The sequence below is a fragment of the Mandrillus leucophaeus genome, unplaced genomic scaffold (assembly GCF_000951045.1).
Source record: "Mandrillus leucophaeus isolate KB7577 unplaced genomic scaffold, Mleu.le_1.0 Scaffold173, whole genome shotgun sequence".
In the NCBI taxonomy this organism is placed as follows: Eukaryota; Metazoa; Chordata; class Mammalia; order Primates; family Cercopithecidae; genus Mandrillus; species Mandrillus leucophaeus.
Window position 1 is genome coordinate 2,755,338 of NW_012101732.1, and position 21,549 is coordinate 2,776,886.

Genomic DNA, 21,549 nt, shown 5'->3' on the forward strand with positions numbered 1-21,549 from the left:
GGGGATTCGTACGTGACCCCATCTCTTCTTCTCTGCAGTAACTGCATGTACCTGGCTGACTATCACAGAGAGGTGTGGCAGGTCATCTGGGGATTTGTACATGACCCCATCTCTTCTTCTGTGCTGGAATTGCATATGCCTGGCTGAGTGTCGCAGAGAGGTGTGGGCAGGTTATTTGGGGCTTGGTACATGCTCTCCTTCCACTGCCCCCCCTGCCCTCACTTCTGTACAATATCTGCATGTACTTGGCTCACTATTACAGAGAGGTGTGGACAGGTCATCTGGGGCTCTCCACAGGCTCTGGCAGACCTTGAAGACTCTGAGCAGGGGGCTGATAAAGACACTTGTTGTGTGAGATCATGTCCTATGCAGCAACATGGATCAAGCTGGAGGCCATTATCCTAAGTGAATTAGTGCAAGAACACAAAACCAAATACCACATATTGTCACTTATACATGGGTACTTACTGAGTACACGTGGACACAAAGAAGGGAACAGTACACACTGGGGCCTGCTTGAGGCTGGTGGGAGGAGGATGAGGATTGAAAAACTACCTGTTGGGTGTTATGCTAATTACCTGGTAACAAAATTATCTGTACACCAAACCCCTGTGACATGCAATTTACCCATGTGACAGATCTGCGCATGGACCCCTTGAGCCTAAAATGAAAGTTAGAAAGAAAAGAAAGACACTTGTTGTAGAGAGAATGGCAGGATCAAGACTAGGGTAAGAAGGGCAGTTTGGAGACTTGACTTTGGTCCAGGACACAGCTGCCTGAGGGACATCTGCTGATGCGGTGATGGGGTGTTCTGGATAGAGGGAGAGTGAGAATGCAAATGAGAAAGGAGCAGTATGGTTCGAGTCCATTGACCGAAGATGACCATGGAGAGGGATGTGGTCAGAGAAGTGGGCAGGTCTGGATCAGGCAGGCCTTGTAGAGAAGAAAGTTACCAGCTGGCCTGGCCTTCAAGGTCCTGGCATCTGGGAGGGAGGAGGTAAGATGTAAATGTTCAGGACCTCTAGTAGGAGGTGGTGAACGAGGTAAGAGGATTTAGTGGAATGCCTGTGAGTGTGGTGCCAGCCACCTCCAGTTCGTAACATATTGCTTGACATGTAGTAGATGCTCAGCAGATACTTTATTTATGAGTAAAGATAAGAGATCTTTTTGGAAAGAAATGGCAGCATGATTTGGCATTTAATTTTTATGTGAGGTGATGACATATTTTGCCTATTTTTCTTATTTTTCAGTGGATCATGGTTGATTGATCCTGTGATTGTCATTCCTCAAACTCAAGACACTCGCATTAATTTCTCCATTCTCTTCCTTTCCCTCTCTCTCTCTTTTCTTTCCTTTTTTCTTTCTTCCTTTCCTCATCTCTTTTTTTGTGTGTGTCTTTTTACTTGTGGTAAATGAAGATTAACTGATGATTGGCTTGTATTAGTCCATTTTCTGTTGCTTATAACATAATACTTGAAACTGGGTAATGTATACAGAAAAGGAATTTATTTCTCACAGTTCTGGAGGCTGTGAAGTTCAGGGTCAAGGGGCTGCATCTGGTTGAGAGCCTTCTTGCTGGTGGGGACTCTGCAGAGTCCCAAGGCAGTGCAGGATATCTCATGGTGAGGGGGCTGAGTGTGTTCGTGTGCTAGTGCATGTCCCCTTCCTCTTCTTAATAAAGCCACCAATTCCTTTCCCATGACAACTCATTAATCCGTCAATCCTTGAATGGGTGAATCCATACATGAGGACAGAGCCCTCATGATTCAGTCACATCTTAGAGGCCCAAACTCTCAATACCCCTCAATACTCCATAATATTAAATTTCAGCATGAGTTCTGGAGGGAAAAATATTCAAACTATATGCATGGCTGTCTCCAAATCTGAAGTCCAAGATTTCCCTTAAGGTCACATGAGGAAGCCCTGACAGAGCCTGCTGTCCTGGCCAGCTCATGGAACCCAGTGCCCGGAGTCCTGCTGGACCTACGAGAACTGGCCCCTCTCCCCTCTGGTGCCAGTGGGCAGGGCCACTTGATCCACGGAACCCTGAGCACATTTTCGTGAGCCTAAAAAATGACCCCAAACTACAGGAAAACTACAAAATCAAGGTGAACAAATGCCTACAGGCCAAAGTTTAACTTAACTGATGGTTAAATATAGTTCATGAAAACTTCATGACACTTGAAATCTATTTTTTAGGTTAGAGTTTTGTCACTTTTTCAGAATTTCCCAGTCCGCTAGATGGCCATTGAGGAATAAAGGCATATGAGAGTGACGGTTAGTGTTTCTAAGTGACTTAACATGCAATATTATGAAAGTCTTTTCACTTGTATTTACAGGAGTGAGTCCAGGGCGGTTGATGTATGAGTGGGTACAGTTTAATTGGGTCATGGTGGTGTAGGTGGGACTTTTTGTAGCCTTTGAAGGTGGTGGAGGGACTCTGCCTCCATGCACGGGCAGGCAGCCTCCTACACAGGGTCCCAGGCCATATGAAGAGAAGAGCTTCTCTAGAAGGGAAGGGAATGTCCTTGTCATAGGGAAAATTGAGAGGACACCCACCAGGAGGTTTCTTGGAGCCTCAGATGACCACATTAGATAGGGGAATAAAAATGTGGGAACATTTTAAAAGAGAACATTTAAAAGAGATAGAGCCAGTAAAACCAGCCAATCCTGAGGGCTGAGATGATGTGTGAGAGGGAGGAGATGGAGCTCCAGACTCCAGACTCCCCTGATCCTCTCACCTACTGTCTGTCCTCTCTTGTCCTTCTTCCGAGCCCATCTCCTTCTGGCTGCCTGCCCCTGCACCCCAGGGCGCTCTTCCAATCCTGCTTCTCTTCTCACTTTATACACTCTCTTTCTATGGCTGCGTTCAGTCTTAGGGCATCTGCTAGTTTCCTGTGCTAATGCGCTAATGAACTGATTAAAGACCACAGTAGTGAGGCCTATGGTGTTTTTTGATTCTCAAAGCACAGTCGTGCTCTGTTTTTGGTGCCCCATCTAAACTCCATCAGGTAGGCAGGGAAGGTTTGCTGTCCCACTTCACAGATACGGAATCAAAAGCAGTGGAGGTGTAATGACTTGGCGAGGGTGACTCCACTGTTAGTGGTGGGCCTAACGCCTGACCCGCTTCTCCTGCTCCCGGTTCATTCATGCTGCCGCACTCCGTTCTTCTACCCTTGCTTGACGTAGAATGCAATCATGTCCTTGAGAAGGTCCTTCTGTGTTGTAAAGGTGTCCGCATTCCAATAACACCACTTCTGTCTATCAGCACTGTATAAATAGTCTTGTACCAACCAGTCCACTTCATGTAGGTCATAACCATTACATGGCCTTTTTCTGCATTTGAATCCAAATTTTCTGATACCAGACGGGTGGTTAGTCTCCTTCTGTATGTCTGTCTCTGTCTGTATCTCGATTACTACACCAGCCAGGTTGTTAAACTAAGGTTGAAATAGTGATGTATGGCCCCAGGTTTCACACACTAGTGTCATCGAGCACTTTCTGTTTTGCCTTTATTCTTCTTCACCCTCTCCAAGGTAGGCCTGTCAACAAAGGGGCGGATTCACATCTGATGTTTGAGCCTTTTGATATATGTGCCACCTTAATACCAGTACTTGGTCGCACAAATTAGACTGCAAAAACCTTACCTGATGACAGCCTTCTTGCTTGCTGTGAATAGGAGCCAACCAAGCAACTCCTCGTTTTACCAAAAAGCCATCCTCTACATTGCAGTCAGTTGCCAATGTCATGACCTTGCACATTACCTCATTACCAGCTTCTCATCTGCTTTACAACGTTCCTCTAGGTCTGTTCCTTGATGCCGATGGGAAATGCGATCACTTTAATGTAGTTAGAGGTTTTTAGATATCTTCTAATCAGGCTTTTCAGAACCCAGTTTCATGTGTGAGATATGATTCCCTGTCTTCTTCTATTCTCTTTCTTTCTGTTTAAAGAACCAAAACAGCAAATTCTCAAATTATGAAAATGTGTATTTTACCAGCTTTTTATTTTTAAGAGGCAATAGGGTCTCACTCTGTCACCCAGACTTTTACTATGGTGGTGACATCTTGCTTGCTTTCTTGACATAAAAATAAGGACTTAAAGAATTTCAGCTTTAACAAATCTTCACTGTACCTCTTTTTAATCTTCTTCTTTTTTTTTTTTTTTTTTTTTGCCACAGGGTCTCATTTTGTTATCCAGGCTGGAATACAGGGGCGCAATCTTGGCTCACTGTGACCTCTGCCTCCCAGATTCGAGCAATTCTCGTGCCTCAGCCCCACAAATAGCTGGGACTACAGGCATGTATCACCATGCCTGGTTAGTTTTTGTATTTTTAGTAGAGAACAGGTTTCACCATGTTACCCAGGCCAGTCTTGAACTCCTGACCCCAAGTGATCCGCCCACCTCAGCCTCCCAAAGTGCTGGGATTGCAGGCGTGAGTCACTGTGCCTGGCCCAATGTACCTTTTGAGAAAGATTTTTTTTTTGATGCCACCTTTTGGAAAAAGGAACATGACCCAGCCTGTGCTCCTCATCTTTTCTCCTTGACTTGCTGAAGCCTGACTTTTGCCTGTCTCATGCTGCTGAACCTCTTCTTGGTAGGTTACCGGTGCCACCCCCTGATTGCCAGGTCCAGTGGACACAGGGGAGGCCCCTTCCTGTTGGATTTCTTAGAGCACTCAGCTCCATTATCCTCCTCTACCTGGAGGACCTTATTCCTCAGATCCCATGATTCCAGACTCCCCTGATCCCCACACCTGCTATCCTCTGTCATCCCTCTTCCAAGTCCACCTCCTTTTGCCTGCCTGCTCCTGTGTTCCAGGATGCTGTTCCAATCCTGCTTCTCTTCTCACTTGATATACTCTTTCCATGGCCACACTCAGTCTTAGGACCTCTGCTAGTTGCCTGTCCTCTGATCCGTGTTTGCAGCCCAGAGCTGTCCTCTGAGTTCTAGACCCACCCTGTGGGATGTTCAGAGTTCTAGGAATACACCCTCTCCCTCCCATTATCCATATAACTTCCTTTTTGCTGGTGGCCTTCCTTGCCTTCTGCCATCCATGCTGGAAGCCTGGGAGCCATCCTAGAGGCTCCATCTCCTTCCTCTCACACATCATCCCAGCCATCAGGTCTGGCTGATTTTACCTTCTTCATCTCTCTTAAATGTTGTCTTCTTTTCCCATATTTTTATTCCCCTGCCTCATTTTAGGCCTTTAGTATCTCTTGTCCATGCCACTGCAGTTAACTGGATAATTGATTCCCTGCCTCCAGTCTTGTTCCTTTCAAGTCCATTTTCCATTTAACTTCCAAGTATCCAGAGTGATATTTCAAAATGGGAAGTTGGCCATTGTCCTGCCTGACACCTCCCAGGGGCTCCCATTGCCTAACATGACTTTCCTGACCCAGCACACAGCACACTGTGTTGACCTGGCTGGTATTGACCCTCGTCTTCTCCTCTGCCCAGTCCTTGCCTCATAGTGATAGCGCAGTAACTGCCCACATCTCTCCCGGTCAGCCGTGGGGTTCCTTGGTCTAGAGGTTGATACTTAGATCTGGGCCACCTTATGTCCAGGAGACCCAAGAATACCAACCCGTGCCCCTCTCAGTTGCAGTTTTAGGGGGATATATGCTAGGGGAAAAAATGGCCAGTGGAAAACCAGATAATCTCTTTATTGTTGGCTGGGCCTGGGGCCCCATATCTGATGCAAATCAAGTAGCCAGGCTAGGAGACCGTGAAACTGGCAAGTCTCTAAACCATTCTGTGTCTCAGTTTCCTTACCTGTAAAAATGAGGATAATAATTGCACGTACCTTTTGAGTTTGATGTAAGACTTATAGGCATTAATCCGTGCAAAACATTTAGAGCTATCTGGCATATAGTGGCTATCAGTGAAAATGAGAGAAATCAGTAATATTTATCATGTTAGATCTCATTACTTTGGTTAAGAACTTCTGTGCAACATTGAATAATAGCTATGCTGATGGGCTCCCTGTCTTACTTTTTGGACCACGATAAGAACTTCGATGTTGCGTTCCAAATGAGCTATGGAGCCAGCTTATATCTTCCTCCCAACTCTAGGCTGGATTCTGTCCTGAAAGCTCTGAATAAATAACTTCCCTTTTGAGATCTAGTGTCATTTGTTGTTTGCCAGTTTTTGACTTAGAAACCAAGTTCTATGATTTAGTTTGCCCAGATAGCATTTAATCTTTGGAGTTGATATTTAAGTCCCCAAACGTGTATATATTTAGGGAATCACAAATCTGCCTCATTCACCATGTATCCCTGGGGGTCAGAGGACAGTCAGAGGTCAGTAAATATATGCTCCATAAATGAAACCTTGAGACTTGCAGTATTGATAAGGCAGCAGGCTTTACGTCTGGCAGTGGCTTACTAATGCTGTTCCCTCCCTCTGCCTGTCTCCTCCCCTGCATCAGCCCCAGGAGAATTCTCTGCTGGCCTGTGGCAGTGCCTCACATATCAGATCTTGTTTTGCTTGAAGAGCCTAGATGGGGCTCAGTTCCTACACTTCGGGAGAGAAGATCCCCAGCAGAAAATGGGTGGTAATGGACTTCATGTAGAGGTTCTAATGAATATGAAGGATAGAAGCAAGACCAATGAAGGAAAGGGACTGGGAGGTTTATCTTCCTAACTCCCCCTGCACTGTTCAGCAGTGAAAAGACTGCCGGGGCATGTTTTGAACCCCGTGCATCAAAGCAGAGACTAAGTAGACAGCAGACTGCTGGAGAGGCTGCAGAAGGAAGGCTTCCATGGCGAGAAGATTTCTCCAAGTCAAGTGTTTCTTTCAACTCTCAGAATTGAAAATTTTGATAGACATTGCTAGCTCAGAGACTGAATCCTCATTTGGGCTCTCACGTACATTTTTTGCCAATATGCTCACATTTTGGCAATTTTTCTTCTCATTAGCAGTTCTGCCAATGGATGGGCATGGGGAAAAAAGGAGCTGAACTCACAGGAAGCTGTTTATCTGCTTTGCTGCAAGAAGGGTGAAATTGGCTCTCGAGTCTGAAGCTAGGTTTGCAGGACCATTTCTTATTTTCATCACCCTTTTTCTTCCTGCGTTTTATGCCCACTGACTGCCCGATGCTGGCGATACAGCATTTTCACTTTTTGATTTCTGTGTAAATGCTAACATTCCAAAAATAATATCTGCATGCTGTTTGCTTATTTAGAGATGAATGCCCTTGAAAATGGTTTAACTTTTATTTTAGCTTTGCAGTAATCATATATTAGAATTTTAGACCTTTTGTTCTCTATGCACTAGATAGATGAGAAAGCCAGACAAATTTTGCCTTTGTTCCAGGTCCTTTTGTTTAGTAAATGCTCTGGGCCAAACTCCAAGGATTCCTTACCCGAGGGACTTAATGTAGAAACGCAGCACGTACGGTGCGGCACAGAGCATCTGGTAACCAGAGTGTGAGCCTTGGTGTAGGGCGAAGTCCCTGGGGAATGTTTTAGAGCTGGTTGACCGACCAGATTAACTGTCCTGTATCTTTCCAAGAATGGCCCTTCTGGGGATGGCAGTATTCCCTTTATAGGCTGGGAGGGTCTCCTTCTCTGTGCTGGAGAGAGAGGAGGACAGGGGCGCTCTGGAAAGGCTTCCCAGGAAGGTTGGACAAGACTCCGTGATCAGTTGAATAGTAAGAAAGAAGGAAAAATGAAAGATGGCTGTGGGTTTCTGTCTTTGATGACTAACTGATTTTGCAGAAAGATATGAGTCCAAAGTTTAAGGGGCCTATAGAACATCCCTGCGGAGATACCTGGAAGGCAGTTGAAAATTCCCATCTGTGGTTCAGGAGAGAGGACCCAACAAAACATGTAGATCCACCAATCAGCAATGCAAAAATGATAATTGGAATCAGAGCAGAAGAACAAATCCAGCCCAAGGCCAGCACCTTAGAAAGATCCAGCATTTGACATTAAGTCTGTGTTGCAGATCCCATAAATAAGTCTAGAAAGCTGAGCCATGGCAGAACCTGGTGACAGTGGCATGACGATGTCACACCTGCCACAGTGGGATAGGGCAGCCAGCCTAAGGAGATGGGATGGAGGAGCATGAGGTCTGAGCAGAAGGCACCCCCAGGAGTTGCTTGCTAGGAGATGGCAGAGGCCTGAGAAAGGGAGGTGACAGCATGAAGGCTGAAGGGGGAACAGCTCTTGGAGCAGGTGGTGGGCAAGGGGCCTACGAGGAAGGAGTATGACTTAAGCAGGGGGTGAGGTGGAAGATTTTCCTCTTCATTTTCTTCTTTTCCTCCCTCCTCTCTCTCTCTCTTTCTCTGTCTCCCTCTCTCCCTCTCCCCCTCTCCCTTTCCCTCTGTCTCTCTCTCTTTCTCTGTCTCCCTCTATCCTTCTCCCCCTCTCCCTTTCCCTCTCTCTTTCTCTCCCTTCTCTCCCTCTCCCCCTGCCTTTCCTTGTCTCCCCTCTCTCCCTCTCTCCCTTCTCTCTCTCCCTCTCCCTCCTCCTCCCCTTCTCCCTCTCTCCCATCTGCCTCTATGGGAAGACTGCATCACAGTTTTATACTTGAAGGGAAGAAACTTTGAAAGAGGGACTGGTCTAAGCTTCAAAGATGAGAGGACATTTTCTCTACTGTTGGTGTACTTCACATTCAGACAATTCTGTTGCTGGTTTAGCTCTTATAGGCAACAGTGATGAAAAAATTGATGAATTGGACAGTCAAGGAGTAAAGGTATTGTTTGAGGTCTTAATAGATGCAGTGGTACATCAGCTTCCAGATGCCCGGTAAGAATTGTGATAGAATTGCTGATAAAATCAGTAAGAAATGCTTTGCACGGCATTTTAGGTATCAGTTTATATGATACTATTTAATTCTCACAACAACCTTATGACATGGGCATGATCCTCATTTGCCTCATGTAAAGATCCATGCTAAGAGAAGTTTCACGACTTGCCTGAGGTTCTGTCATTGGTCAAGGCCAGAGGTGTGGCTGGACTTGCTCCATCTGAGTCCCCTGCACCAGGCAGAGTGCTGCTCCCATTTTGGCTGCTGCATGCTCTTCTGCTCCTCCTGGGCTAGAAGGCTGCTGGGTCATCAAACAGGCCCTGAATGACCCTGGAGCACTGTCGGAATCATACAGCATGTGGATTACAGGGGCATGCTGGCAGCTCCTGACCAGGGGCCGTGGCATGGAATTTAACAGTGATGGAGATGCGCCTCCATTGAGCAGCCAAAGGCCAGGTCTCATTGAGCTTCCCCAGGGGCCCAGCAGGTGCCTCTTTCCCCAGCCTCACTGTTTATGCAGCCTCCAAGGCATTGTGCCAGGGGAAAGACAAGGCTGCATGACTCATTCGTGGCCTCATCCCAAAAGTGCCTTGTCTTGACCAGGTGGGCGTGAGAAATAGATTTTACCTGCTAGACTTCTCTAATGGTTGACACTTGTATATGCCGGTGCTTGCAGGCAAATACTGCGGAGGAATTGATTTAGCTAAAGAAGCAAATACAGTGACGCATCACTGAATAGCAGGGATACGTTCTGAGAAATGCGTCCTTAAGCAAACTCTTAGTTGTAGAACGTCATAGAATGGACTTACACAGATGTAGAAGGTATAGCCTACTTGCGCTTGCAGGCTGTATAGTAGAACCTACTGCTGTGACCGCTGTTGTATATGCAGTCTGAGGTTGAGTGAAACGTCATTATGTGACTCCTGACTGTAGATCAGGGAACTAACTGTAATGAGAGCTACTTTTAATGTCATTCACTTAAAAAAATGATAGATTACTGTATTGCTTTTTTGGTCTTCTTCTTGAACAAAAACTAAATTCTGAGGTGGATAAAAACAGAAAAGAAGTAACAAAAGCAAATTCATTCAGTAGAGACAGCTCCTCCTCTGAGGCACCTTGTCCTGGTCCCTTGGTTGGTCACCGCAGAGTCAGGTCTCAGCATTCTTGCCTTAGTGGTTTTCCCTAGAACATATCACAGGTGATGGGGTCTGCTCATCTTAGACCTTCTGGGTGTCAGATGCTCATCAGGTGGGAGCAGCAGCGAAGGCAGACATCTGGGGCCCACCTTCTCTAACGCCTCCTCATTGTCCCCACAGCCTTTCCGCTGTGCCCACTGCCATTACTCCTGCAACATATCTGGCTCTCTGAAGCGGCACTACAACAGGAAGCACCCCAACGAGGAGTATGCCAACGTGGGCACCGGGGAGCTGGCGGCGGAGGTGCTCATCCAGCAAGGTAGGCGAGGGGCCAGCAAGCTGGGGCCCTGCCAGCTTCCTTGTATACCAAGTCCCCCAGTGGGAAGAGCTGCTGACATCCTGCAGTTCAGTTCTCACACCTAAATGTGCCGGTGATGTTCGTTCTTCCTTGTCATCATTGTTGTCATCATCATCCTTATCATTGTCAGCATTACCTCCTGCCTGGTTAGTATTATAACAACCTTACTGGAAGTCTAGAATGACAAGTGAAAATTCACCCACAGATTCTACTACCCTCAGCAATGCTTATTTGTCAGCATTGCCTTCCATTCTTCGTCGGTGCATAAAGTTCGCAGGGATGAAAGTCCAGTTGTCTTTCTTTACTTCACATTAACAGGAACATTTTGTTTTTCTTTGGTACATTATCTTCCTAATTATGACCTCTAAGGGCTTTTTGTAATTCAATATTGAATGGAAACACTGACAATTCTGTTATTGAACATTGTGGGGGTTTTAGATTTTTTCTTTCTTTGCAGTTATAACTAATGCTATTGTAGGCATATTTATAGGTGAACTTTTTCAGATTATCTAAAAATATTTATTGAGTAAGCTTGTTACTTATTCATCCTGAAAAGAAAAAAAGGCATTCTAGAACATTTAAACTAATGAGAATTGATGAAAGCCTCTTTTCATTTTAAATTATTACAACTTTGTGGGGTGTTTTGTTGTTTTATTTCAATAAATAATCACATTCCCACTTGAGAGGGCTTAGCTTATGTGTTGTTACCATACAGAGAATTCTGTTGTATTTATATCTGCACTTCAATAATTCAGCTAAAAACTGACTGCAGCACACTGTTTACTGCTCCTCTTTCCTAAGTCCTGTGACTATTTGAAGCTGAAGACAGATTTAGAAATCTGCCCCCAGTAAACAGAGATGTGGAATTGTAGGCTGCTGCAGCTGGGGAGGCTTGGAGTTTTGTTTCAGCGTGAAGCTCCGCTCGCCGTAATAGCCATGAAATGCATCTTCATGTAAAACAAATGAATTGACTATATCCTTCAGCACTTTCAGTGACAGGGCTGATGCACGGAAATAGATGAGCAGCACAGAAGACTCAGGATAATTTTAAAGCCATCCATCTGGGGGTAATGGTGAGCTTGCGTCTTCGTTTTCCTAATGGCAGTTTTTTGGAACTGGGGTGCAGGATATGCCGTGGGGAGGGCCCTGGCTCCAATCTGCATTCTTCTTTTTTAGCTGCGCCATCTTGGGCAAGCTCTCAGGCCCTTCACCTGTAGAATGGAGTTCACAGCAGTCATCTTCCACGATGGTGGAGAGGATTAAATGAAAAAACACGTGCATGCAGTACATGTTCAGTCCTTGCTTTTGTATATTTTTTTCTGAACATATCTAGGACTTGTGGAGCCATCACATTATTTTTTATGACCCACGCCAGTGCCCCATGTCCAGGAATCACAGAGGGGAGAATAGATTGGCTTACAGCCCCAGTAAATAACTGGAGTTGCAGGTTAGGGATTCTTTTTCACATCCTTCACACTCTTGGGTTGGATTGCCAGGAAATAGATGTTTACTGTGGCTATTGGGACAGGCGTGAGGATCTGAGTGATGATACCATCATTGCCCTGTGCTTCCAAACTTTCATCGTTGCCTTGCGAAAAATGTGCTGAGGTTGAACTGTTTCATGCCCTAAGTTTCCAGTTAACTTCCTAAGACTCTCTGTAATCAGTCGCCATTCCCTGACAGGAGCAGGGTTTTATATTTTATCTTTGCAGGGGTGCTTTTGGTTCCTCTTTCAGAGATACACATACACACACACACACGCACACACACACAGATATATATTCACAGTTGTTCCTAGGCATCCATGGGGAATTGGTTCCAGGACCCTCCGCAGATACCACAATCCACAGATGGCTCAAGTCCATTATATAAAATGGCGTGGTGTTTGGATATAGCCTACACACATCCTCCTATGTACTTTAAATCATCTCCAGATTACTTATAATAACTTATACAATGTAAATGCCATGTGAGTAGTTATTATAGTTTAGTTTTTAATTTATATTATTTTTGATTTTTGTATTGTTATTTTTTATTTATTTTTCCTGAATATTTTCAATCTGCAGTTGGTTGAACCCATGGATATGGAGGGCCATCTGTACATATATATAGATGTATTATTTGCATATGCAAATGTACTTGTATGCATATGTATGTATATATGTTTATCCCTCCATTCCCTTCAAGGGCCACGTTGAAGGAGACAACCCAGTGTCTCTCGACTCTTAAGAGGCCTTGCGCCGCGGTGCTCTGGCAGGAGAACAGTCTCTGAAATCAGATGGCTGGTGGAGTATGAACACAGTTTAGAAATCTCAGAAGCACAAAGTTCACGTTGTTTTTATGTCTGGGAGAGGGGAGCAGAATGAAAGGAGAACATGAAACCAGATTCAGTTACTGTTTGGAAATATTGAATTGTTTGGAACCACTGCAATTTTTCATTTCCTTTTGATTAATTTCAAGTAACTCTCTCCATCCCCTTTTGGTTTTATTTTCCTCTTCTACTCCCCCAAAAATATCTTTATACTTTATGATTTCATGTTTTGATATAGAAGAAGATGTCTTAAAATAACATCATAAAGAACACAAATAACATGTATTTTTCTCAGAAGGATTTTACAGTCTCCTTTAAACCACGTGCAGGGATCCCTTGTGTATCAGCTGTATTAAACAGTGTGACACTGTGATATGTGCAAAGCTATTGATTCCTAGGAAAGACCCTCCTGCCTGCCATGCCACAAGGATCCCGGGATTCCAGGGAGGGGTTCAGTGCACAGTGCTGCAGAGGAGGTCAGGAGAATGGCCTAAAAGGAGCCGAGAGTTCCCACATCAGACACTTCTGTTTTTTGCAGGTGTCTAAAGGAAGGCACTATGGCATTCTCCATGGAGTTTGGGTGGTTTACCGTGTGTTCCCAAAGCTTGCTGGGAAGGATGGCTGCATAGGCTCTTCCCAAGTAGGAGGGAGGGGAAACCTGACTTGTAGAATTTGCCAATTTCTGTCGTGTAAATATTTCTACCATGGCCAAGTTTAAGCTGCTGACATGATGTCACTCAACGTGGAGCTGGGGGACGTGTGCACATTTGGCTTACGAGCTTGCGTATCTTGGCTCCCACGTACCTTTCACCCTGAGAGCACTGGGTGACATTGCCAGGTCTCTGCCACCAGGGCCTGTCTGGATGCACTGATCCCTCAGAACTCTGATACTTTGTAGTAATTAAGGTAGTACTGAGCACTATGTAAATATTGTACTCCTGGCTTATATTTTATGTGCATCTGATGCTTTGAAGACAGATTCCTCTTAGCCATCACTTATTCATTAATGTGGATTTGAGGCATTCTCTCACACAAATGCACATTTCATGCTGTTTAAGGAAGAAATACTTGTATTGCTTCAGTGGGCCTGCCCCTTTCCTCCCCTTAAAATACACCTGATTAAACTAGCTCAAGAACTGGTTCAGTAAATCACAGGCTGTGAGAGGCATCAGATACTCTGGTGCTAAGCTTTACGAAATCTTTTGCTCACTCTAGAGCATGTAGCAGGGTGAAAATGGGGTTTAGCGGGCTGTCCAATGGCTTCCAAGCCGTCCCTCAAGTCTTTCTAGAGACTTGAAGTGAACACAGGCTTGGGAGTCAGATGGACCTGGGCTGGGATTTCTGATCACTGTGGACCTTGGGCCAGGTACTTAACCTCTCTGAATCTTGGTTTATATACCTCCAAAGAGGAAGGCTCATAGCCTACCTCCATAGCAGTTGCAAAGATTAGATGTCATTCTCTAAGATTCCCAGGGAGTGCCAACAGTAAGTTCTTGATGAATGGCTCAAATCCACTATTACGTTTATCCACATATTTCTACTTTGAGCATGTATCTCCCAAGCGCCTACAGTGGGCCTGGCACCGTGCTAGACACTGGGACTTGGTGTCAAACAAGGCAGTCATTGTTGGTATTATTGTTATTCCTGCCCAGGTTGGGGACCAGGGCTAGGCAGCTCCCGCCAGAGCTCTGTATTCTAATTATAGCAGAAGGAATACATCCCCTTCAGCTATGGCCTGGAGCGGAGTTAGCTGCTTCTCCCAGGGTACTGTGTCCCCCAGTTTCAGAGAGTCATTGAAGTGTAATGAGCAAGAGAAAGCAGTAAGAGGAGAAGTGTTGAGAAGTCTTAGTATTTGGCGTCTGCTAGAATCTTTATGTTACTTCGAAGTGCTATATTAGAAAAGTGTAAATATGTATGCATGTGTACCTTGGATGTATGTTCATATATGAGTTTTTTACACCAGATTCAGGGAAAATAGCATAGCAGGAAATCCAGAAACTGTGAGGTAACCCACAGGTGATGTATTTGATTTTTAGACATCTTAATTTTAAAATTGTTTTTATTAGGGCCCGGATTCAATAAGTTGTTGGCACATGCTTCTAGTGATGTGATATAATGCTGTGTTATTGATTATTATTTTACGTGTTAATTTATCTCTCACAATGGCCCTGTGAGCTTGGCATAATCATTCCTATTGTAAAATAATGAAATGAAAGGAGTGTTAATAACTGACCTCAGGTCACACCAAGCGAGCAAGTGGCCAAGCCAAGCCCTGTCTCCTGATTCAATGTCTGTGCCTTGCCGCTCACATGTTTGATGTCCCCTAAAGTTTGTAGATGTTTGCACTTAGTAGAGAGGAGGAGAAGAAAGGAGAGGTGAAGGAAGAGGCGTAGTCATCTCTTAAGCAATTGGGCCACATTTGCTGGTGGTCATATAGTAGTTTGTGGAAAAGTCACACACATGGGTACTGTTTATTTTCTCTTATTTCTTCATCCCCAAGGCTAGTTACTAATTTGATCGAAGACTGACTCTGGGACCTGTCTCTTTCCAAGCCCTTCCCTGTGGTTATCCAGAGTGTCTCAGATCCCAAAATTTGGGGCGTGTGTGAGGGGAGTGGGCGGATGGGAAGACCTCACTTACGCTCCTCTACCAAGTGTTTCTCGTGGGGTTTGGGACCTCAGCTTGGCTAGTAATAAAATGTACTTTGTTTCCTCCGCTGCATTTTCCCTTTTGCCCTTTTTCTTGAGGATCCTGTGGGAAGAGGGGCTGGGATTTGAAACGGGATTAAGATAGTCCCAGGTAGGATCTAATATTGCATGCTGTGTCACCAGGAACCCTCCTCTTCAGTGCTTACATGTGACTTCCAGTTAATTTCTACCCTTAAGCATTTCCTAGCTCTGAACTGGGGCTCTGGCTGGGCCCTAGAACAGACACTAAGTTAAGAGACAATAGGAAGTGAAATGTCAACAAAGTTCTATTCCATATTTCACTTGTTAATCTGTGTAGTGCAATTATTCCATATCCACTTTCCTCGGATAATTTACCTGCTTTTGTTCCTTGTCCTTATCCGTATTCGCATCCATCAGTGCCTGTGTTAGTTGCCTGTAGCTACTGTAACAAGTCACCGCATACTTCGTGGTGGATTAAAACAACACAGATCTATTTTTTTTTTTATTATACTTTATATTCTAGGGTACATGTGCACAAAGTGCAGGTTTGTTACGTATGTATACATGTGCCGTGTTGGTGTGATGCACCCATTAACTCATCATTTACATTAGGTATATCTCCTAATGCTATCCCTCCCTCCCCACCCTGACCCCACAACAGGCCCCGGTGTGTGATGTTCCAGCAACACAGATTTATTATCTTAGTTCTGAAGGTCAGAAGTCCAAAATGAGTCTCACCAAGTTAACATCAAAGTACTAACAAATACTCCTTCTGGAGACTCTAGGGGAGAATCCCTCTCCTGGCCTTTTCTAGCCTCTAGAGGCTACCTACATTCCTTGCCTTGTGGCCCCCTCCTCTATCTTCAAAGCCAGAAATGGCCAGTGGAGCTTCTCTCAAACTGCATGTCTGTGCTCTCTCCTGCCTTCTTCTTCTGATGACCTCTGTGATAGCATTAGGCCCACTCGGAGAAACCAGAATGACCTCCCCCTCTCAAGATCCTGAACTGAATCACATCGTTTTTGCCATGTAAGGTAACATATTCACATGTTCTGGGGATTAGGATATGGCTGTCTTCAGGGGCTCATTATTCTGCCTACTGTACTCAGTGTCTTTTTTAAGAATATGAACTTTAGTGCAGTGGTCCTCTCAAAGAAAAAAAAAAAAAAAGAATATGAACTTTAGCATCTTCACCTTACTGGAAGAGAAAACCAAGACCCGAGAGTTTCAGGAAGCTTTGGCTCACCTGAGCAAGTGCCAGATTCAGGTCTTGTGACTGCCCCGCCCAGTGTTGTATGCCATTCTGGGAGTTATATTATTGAAAATGAAATTGAATTTTCAATAACGTCAAGCACCACAAAGGAGCAGAGATATTTTAATGCCTGAAACTCCTCCAGAATATATTGCATTCCAAAAAGAGCAAAGGATACCGTGATCCGTTTTTTTAAATTGCTCTTGAAATTCTATACTTTTCCTGGTTAATCAGGCCATGTGAGGAAACTGTGATTTGAGGATTCCTGGTTTTTATGGTGTGCACTTAATATCAGTGCCATGAGTAGATTCACCAAGTCTTCCGTTGACCTTTACTGTGCATTGCCTAATAATTTACTGAATTCAAATAGAAATTAATTTATCTCAGCTTTGATATCAATTAACTGGCATAGTTATACATTCAGTCTAGATTACATATTTTCATTTGTTGTTCTTTAATTAAAGTCACTGTGGCAAAGGCTGAAGTTTTAATTAATGTGGGGGCATTATCATATTAAGTTTAATTTAAACATAATATAAGAATGTTTTCCTCTCTGAATTAGTTTCCACTAAAGAATACCCCAGAGGGAATCTTTAATTTCATTTTAAAGCCTAAGTTTAACCTTTAAAAGTTTGCCTTTGTTCATCATCACATATTAAGTCTTTATAGGAGAAGCAGCATCAGTTTAGCAAAAAAAAAAAATAGAGGTCCTCATATCTTAGAGGTTTTTAAAAGATGATTGAAGGAAAAGACACGATTTTATGTGATTTTAAAAAGCGATAACCAAGGAAGTTAAAAATGAAGTTTAATTATCCTCTGGGCAAGAAAGAAGCTCGTTTGTTTTTGTGTGAAAAAAGAGCACAGTATGTTTGAGTTTCAGAAAATAAACATCCATCTGAGCTGTCTTTTCTGCAGAATGTTCTAGAATTTAAGAATTTGGTGTTTGTTGCCAGTCTTTCTGCTGACAGTGGGTGCTTTCTGCCTCGGTGCCCTCCGCCTCTACCAGGGTTGGGGTCGGGAAATAGTGGGCGGAGGTGCTGGGGCTGCATAGTGGCTGGCAGGTTGGCCTCTGTACTAGTGACTGTTTGGAAAATCACCCACCACCTCAGCTGGTAGAACAGAAACCCTAATAATAGAACAGTGCTCTCTCTTGATTCCACTGACATGGAATTGATTTGGAGATTGAGCACATCCAGACTGCATCTGGGAGATGATTAAATGTGGACCACATTCCTGTGAGGTTTATCTGGTATAATTTGTCCACACAACCTTGATATCAGGACAGAATTCCTCCATTTCTTCCCGAGTACCCTAATGAGCAATACATAAGCATGGTAGCCGGAGATACACTCAGTGGTCAGCTCAGCTCTTTTGTTGCCTAAGTAAGAGCATCTTAGTGGTTCGTTCAGCTCACATGTATATTGGGGAGGTGGGATGCTTTGGGACATCACAGAACCTGCATATCAGACATATAGAGGGGACTGTTTGTGAGGCTTTAGGATTCCACACAGAGGATGAGGAGGCTGTACAGGGATTTGAGTTGGAGAGGTGATTAGTAGAAGAACCAGGAGTGAGTGGTGTCATAGAAACCCCAAAAGACTAGATCTTGACTGGAGAATGTGATCAGCATCGCCATATAATGCACAGAAGTCACACTGGACAGTAGCAAAGCCTGGGGTTAAGGATGTGTGTTAGACTTAGATTCAGTTCTTAGCTTTGCAGTGTGACCTCAGAAGGGTTACTTCACCATCCCAAGCCTCTGTATAAATCAAGCTAAGCATGTCTGTGTCATTGGGCTATTGGGAAGAAACCATGACTTGATGTATGAGGTGCCTGATGTGTGGTAACTGCCCAGTTAGTGGAAGACGTTTGTTGTTATTGTTATTAGTAGTATTGGTGGTGGTACTAGTGGTAAGATAAAGAGTGAAGAGTATTCATTGGATTAACCAATGAGGACGTTAACTGATCTTGACATGTGCAATGCCAGGAGAGAACTGAGTGCAGGAAGCAGCATGCTATGGTGTGAGGCAGGGCTTCTCAACGTCAGTACTGCTCACAACTGGGGCCAGGCCAGTGTTTGTTTTGGGGGCTGTGCTGTGTGTTGTAGGGTATTTAGCAGCATCCCTGGCCTCTACCCACTGGATGCCTTAGGCACCCCCCAGTTGTGACAACCAAAAGTTCCTCCATACATTGCCTGTCTGGGAGGAAGATTGCCCATAGTTTAGAATCACTGGACTAAGTAATGAAGAGAGACAGGGAAGCAATTACTTCATATGATTTTTCTAGTCTAGATTTATAATCTTAATTTCAGTAATTATTTTGAATAGGGCAGTTACTCTCCCATGGAATAAAATTTGAAAGATGGAGGAGACGTGAATGCTGTCCTCCACCACTTGCATCCCAGCCTGTTGTCCACCCCAGGCATCACTAACGGCACCTCTTTCTGGTGAGTTCTTGGAAGTGGAGACTCCACAGAACCGTGGCTGTGAAGGAAAGGGGAAGATACGATAGCACCGAGGCAGGCCCCCGGATAACACCAAACACACTTACTTGGTGAGGGGACAGATGTGTACAGAGGGGAGGTGCAGAAGTCCAAGGAGAGCAGGGGGATGGTTGGAGATGGAGCTAAAGAAAGAAGAGGATTTGCCAAGACCCAGAGTCAGTGATGCAAGACAGAGTGATTGAGGAGAAGCTAGATGCCGGGTGCTACGGCTTGAACAGCGAATAAGTGGATGATGCCCCTAAAGTTCCCACTCTAGGAAGGTGCCACTTTAGAAGGGAGGAAGGACAATGAAGACGTGTAGGAAAGATAATAATACAATGTCAGACTGACAATTTGATGGCAGTAGGGAAATCCTACTGATGGCTCTGTGTGTTTGGTGGGGCTGCTTTCGCTAGGAGTCCCAGGAGGGCCTTTCTGAAGAGGTGGTGCTTAAAGAGGAGGAGAAGGTCAAATGGAGATCTTGGGGAAGAGTTTGTGAACCAGGAGGCACAGCAGGTGTCCCAGGAAGGGAATGAACTTGGTCAGTGCAAAAGACAGAGAAGGGAGAGAATGAGGAAGAGAGGGCGGGAGGTGGGACTCGCAAGCCACAGGGAGGAGTCAGGATTTTATTGTAGGTGAGACAGAAGACCATTGGAAGGGTTTGTACCTCTAAGGCTGTGATCTAGTCTGTGTTTTCAAAAGACCATGTTGTGTGCTGGGTGGGAAGTGGACCAGCAGTGGAGGACAGACAATAGCTGCTGAGAGAGCACTTAGGAGATGGTTGCTCCCATCTGTGCAGAAGCCTGCAGTGGCCAGGCCAGGAGGTGTGGGAGGCACTGGGATGCACAGTCCTCTCTACCTGTGGGGAGGCATCCCAGGCTGGTGTTCGGGACAGGAGTCTGGGCTGGAGCTACAAATAGGAAAGTCATTAGTTTGTGGAAAATATATGCCCTGGGCAGGAGGAAGAACCTGAAGGATGTCTGGATACCCAGCCTAGGGGACACGGGACAGAGTAGGAGGGTGCAGCCACCCAGCCATGGGACAAGGAAAGCAGAAAAGTGTGGAGGCTGGAGGAACAGAGTGTTCAGTGGAGTGGTACTTGCACCCATACAGGATTTCAAAACTTGAGGGGCTTTGAAAAAACTTCAGGATGATGGAGGAATCTTAAACTGCTTGTTGTAGAAAGGGGCATTGAGTCTAACAGGGCTGAGGATCAGTGCTCTAGAAGGAGGAGAAATGCGTCTTGGAAGGCAGAGGGGAACTCCCACCCACAACTGGCATCAGGCCAGGCGTAGGCAGGTGCAGAGGGACAGAAATGTATAGTACAAGAAGGTCTGGAAAGTTCTTACCTGATATTCTCATTATGAAGCAGGAAACCAGAACTGAGGATGAGATTGAAAGAGGAAGTCAACAATAATGTAAGGGGACTTAATGTGATGGATGGAGAATTGCAGTTCTTCTTCTGGATAATTGAACAGAGTTGACTAGGGAAATACTTGAGGTTGGAAGTGTGGCCATAAGAATACATATGGCTTTGTGATTTGCCTCAGCATCCCAGGATCAGAGCAGGGAGGGCTGGGGCTTGGATCAATGCCGGACTGTGGATTTGCCAGGCAGGTTTGAGAGAAAGAGAAGTGGCTGAGGATATGGAGGGCTTTGCCAATAAAAGTTGTAAGTTTTGGGCTCCGGAGTGTGCTCTGGAGAGGGGAGCAGAGTTAGGGGTAGGTTGAGAGAAAATGGGAGGGGATCCAAACTGAAGCTCCTCCCGAAATCGAAGAATAATGATAGTGAAAGTAAGAGAGGGCCAGAGGGCCGATAGTCATCAGAGTGGGATGCTTGGATTTAGCCCCGTGGGTGGTGCTGAATAATCATACGCATGACTGAATGAAACTCCACAGATTGTGAAATGGTAGGGAAGGTTCTTGGCCTTGAAGTCAATGGATATTGCAGTATCTAAGTGGAGAGGGCCAGGTGCCAAATTGTCTGATGGGTCTGGCACTGTGGGTAGCAGGGACAGGATGGGGAAATGCCCCTGTTCTACCATGGAGGTGGCGTTGCTGCCCTGCCCAGGCTTGGCATCCTCCTTACCGGGGGCTCAAGAGCATGAGCAGCCTCCACCTGAGAGGCCTTAGAGGAGAGTGTGGTCAAAGAAAGAGAGGGAAGCAGCGCACTGTCTGACAAGGTGCATGTTGGGGATTTTGTTGGCCAGGAGGTCTGAGATTCCGGGGTGCTGCAGAAGCACTGGCATAGAGGAGAGACCATGCGGACCATAGAGAAGACATGACAGAGAAGGACGGGAGGCCAGAGTTTGCGACTAGGGAATGACTGCTGGAATCGGGTAGCCCACAGTTCCAGGCAGCTGTGGTGTTAGGGATGTTGGTGAGAGGGCTCATTCCCCTGGCCCAGCTCAGGGTGGCGGCCCGGTGGTGCCAGCAGTCAGCCTAGCTCAGGCCAGTAGACTAGAGGCCTGGCATCAGCACTACCCTTAGTCTCCCGAGGCTGGAATTTGCTTCTGAAGGCACAATCTGTTCAAAGAGACTTTTGTCTAGGCTGCAATTTAGTTGCTGCTTCTAATATAATTGTAGAAAG

The 21,549-nt window shown here is 45.2% G+C and overlaps 1 protein-coding gene across 7 annotated transcripts in view; it reads left to right on the forward strand.

Annotated features, from left to right (window-relative positions):
* ZFAT (zinc finger and AT hook domain containing) overlaps window positions 1–21,549 on the forward strand; it is a 256,026-nt gene that overhangs the window by 184,109 nt on the left and 50,368 nt on the right. For all 7 annotated transcript variants that reach the window (XR_001005720.1, XM_011977077.1, XM_011977081.1 and 4 more), the window contains one exon: window positions 10,071–10,209. Coding sequence is in view for 6 of the 7 variants with exons in the window: in XM_011977077.1 (XP_011832467.1) it covers window positions 10,071–10,209 (139 nt within the window). In the remaining variant the exon portion in view is untranslated. The remainder of the gene's footprint in view (window positions 1–10,070; window positions 10,210–21,549) is intronic.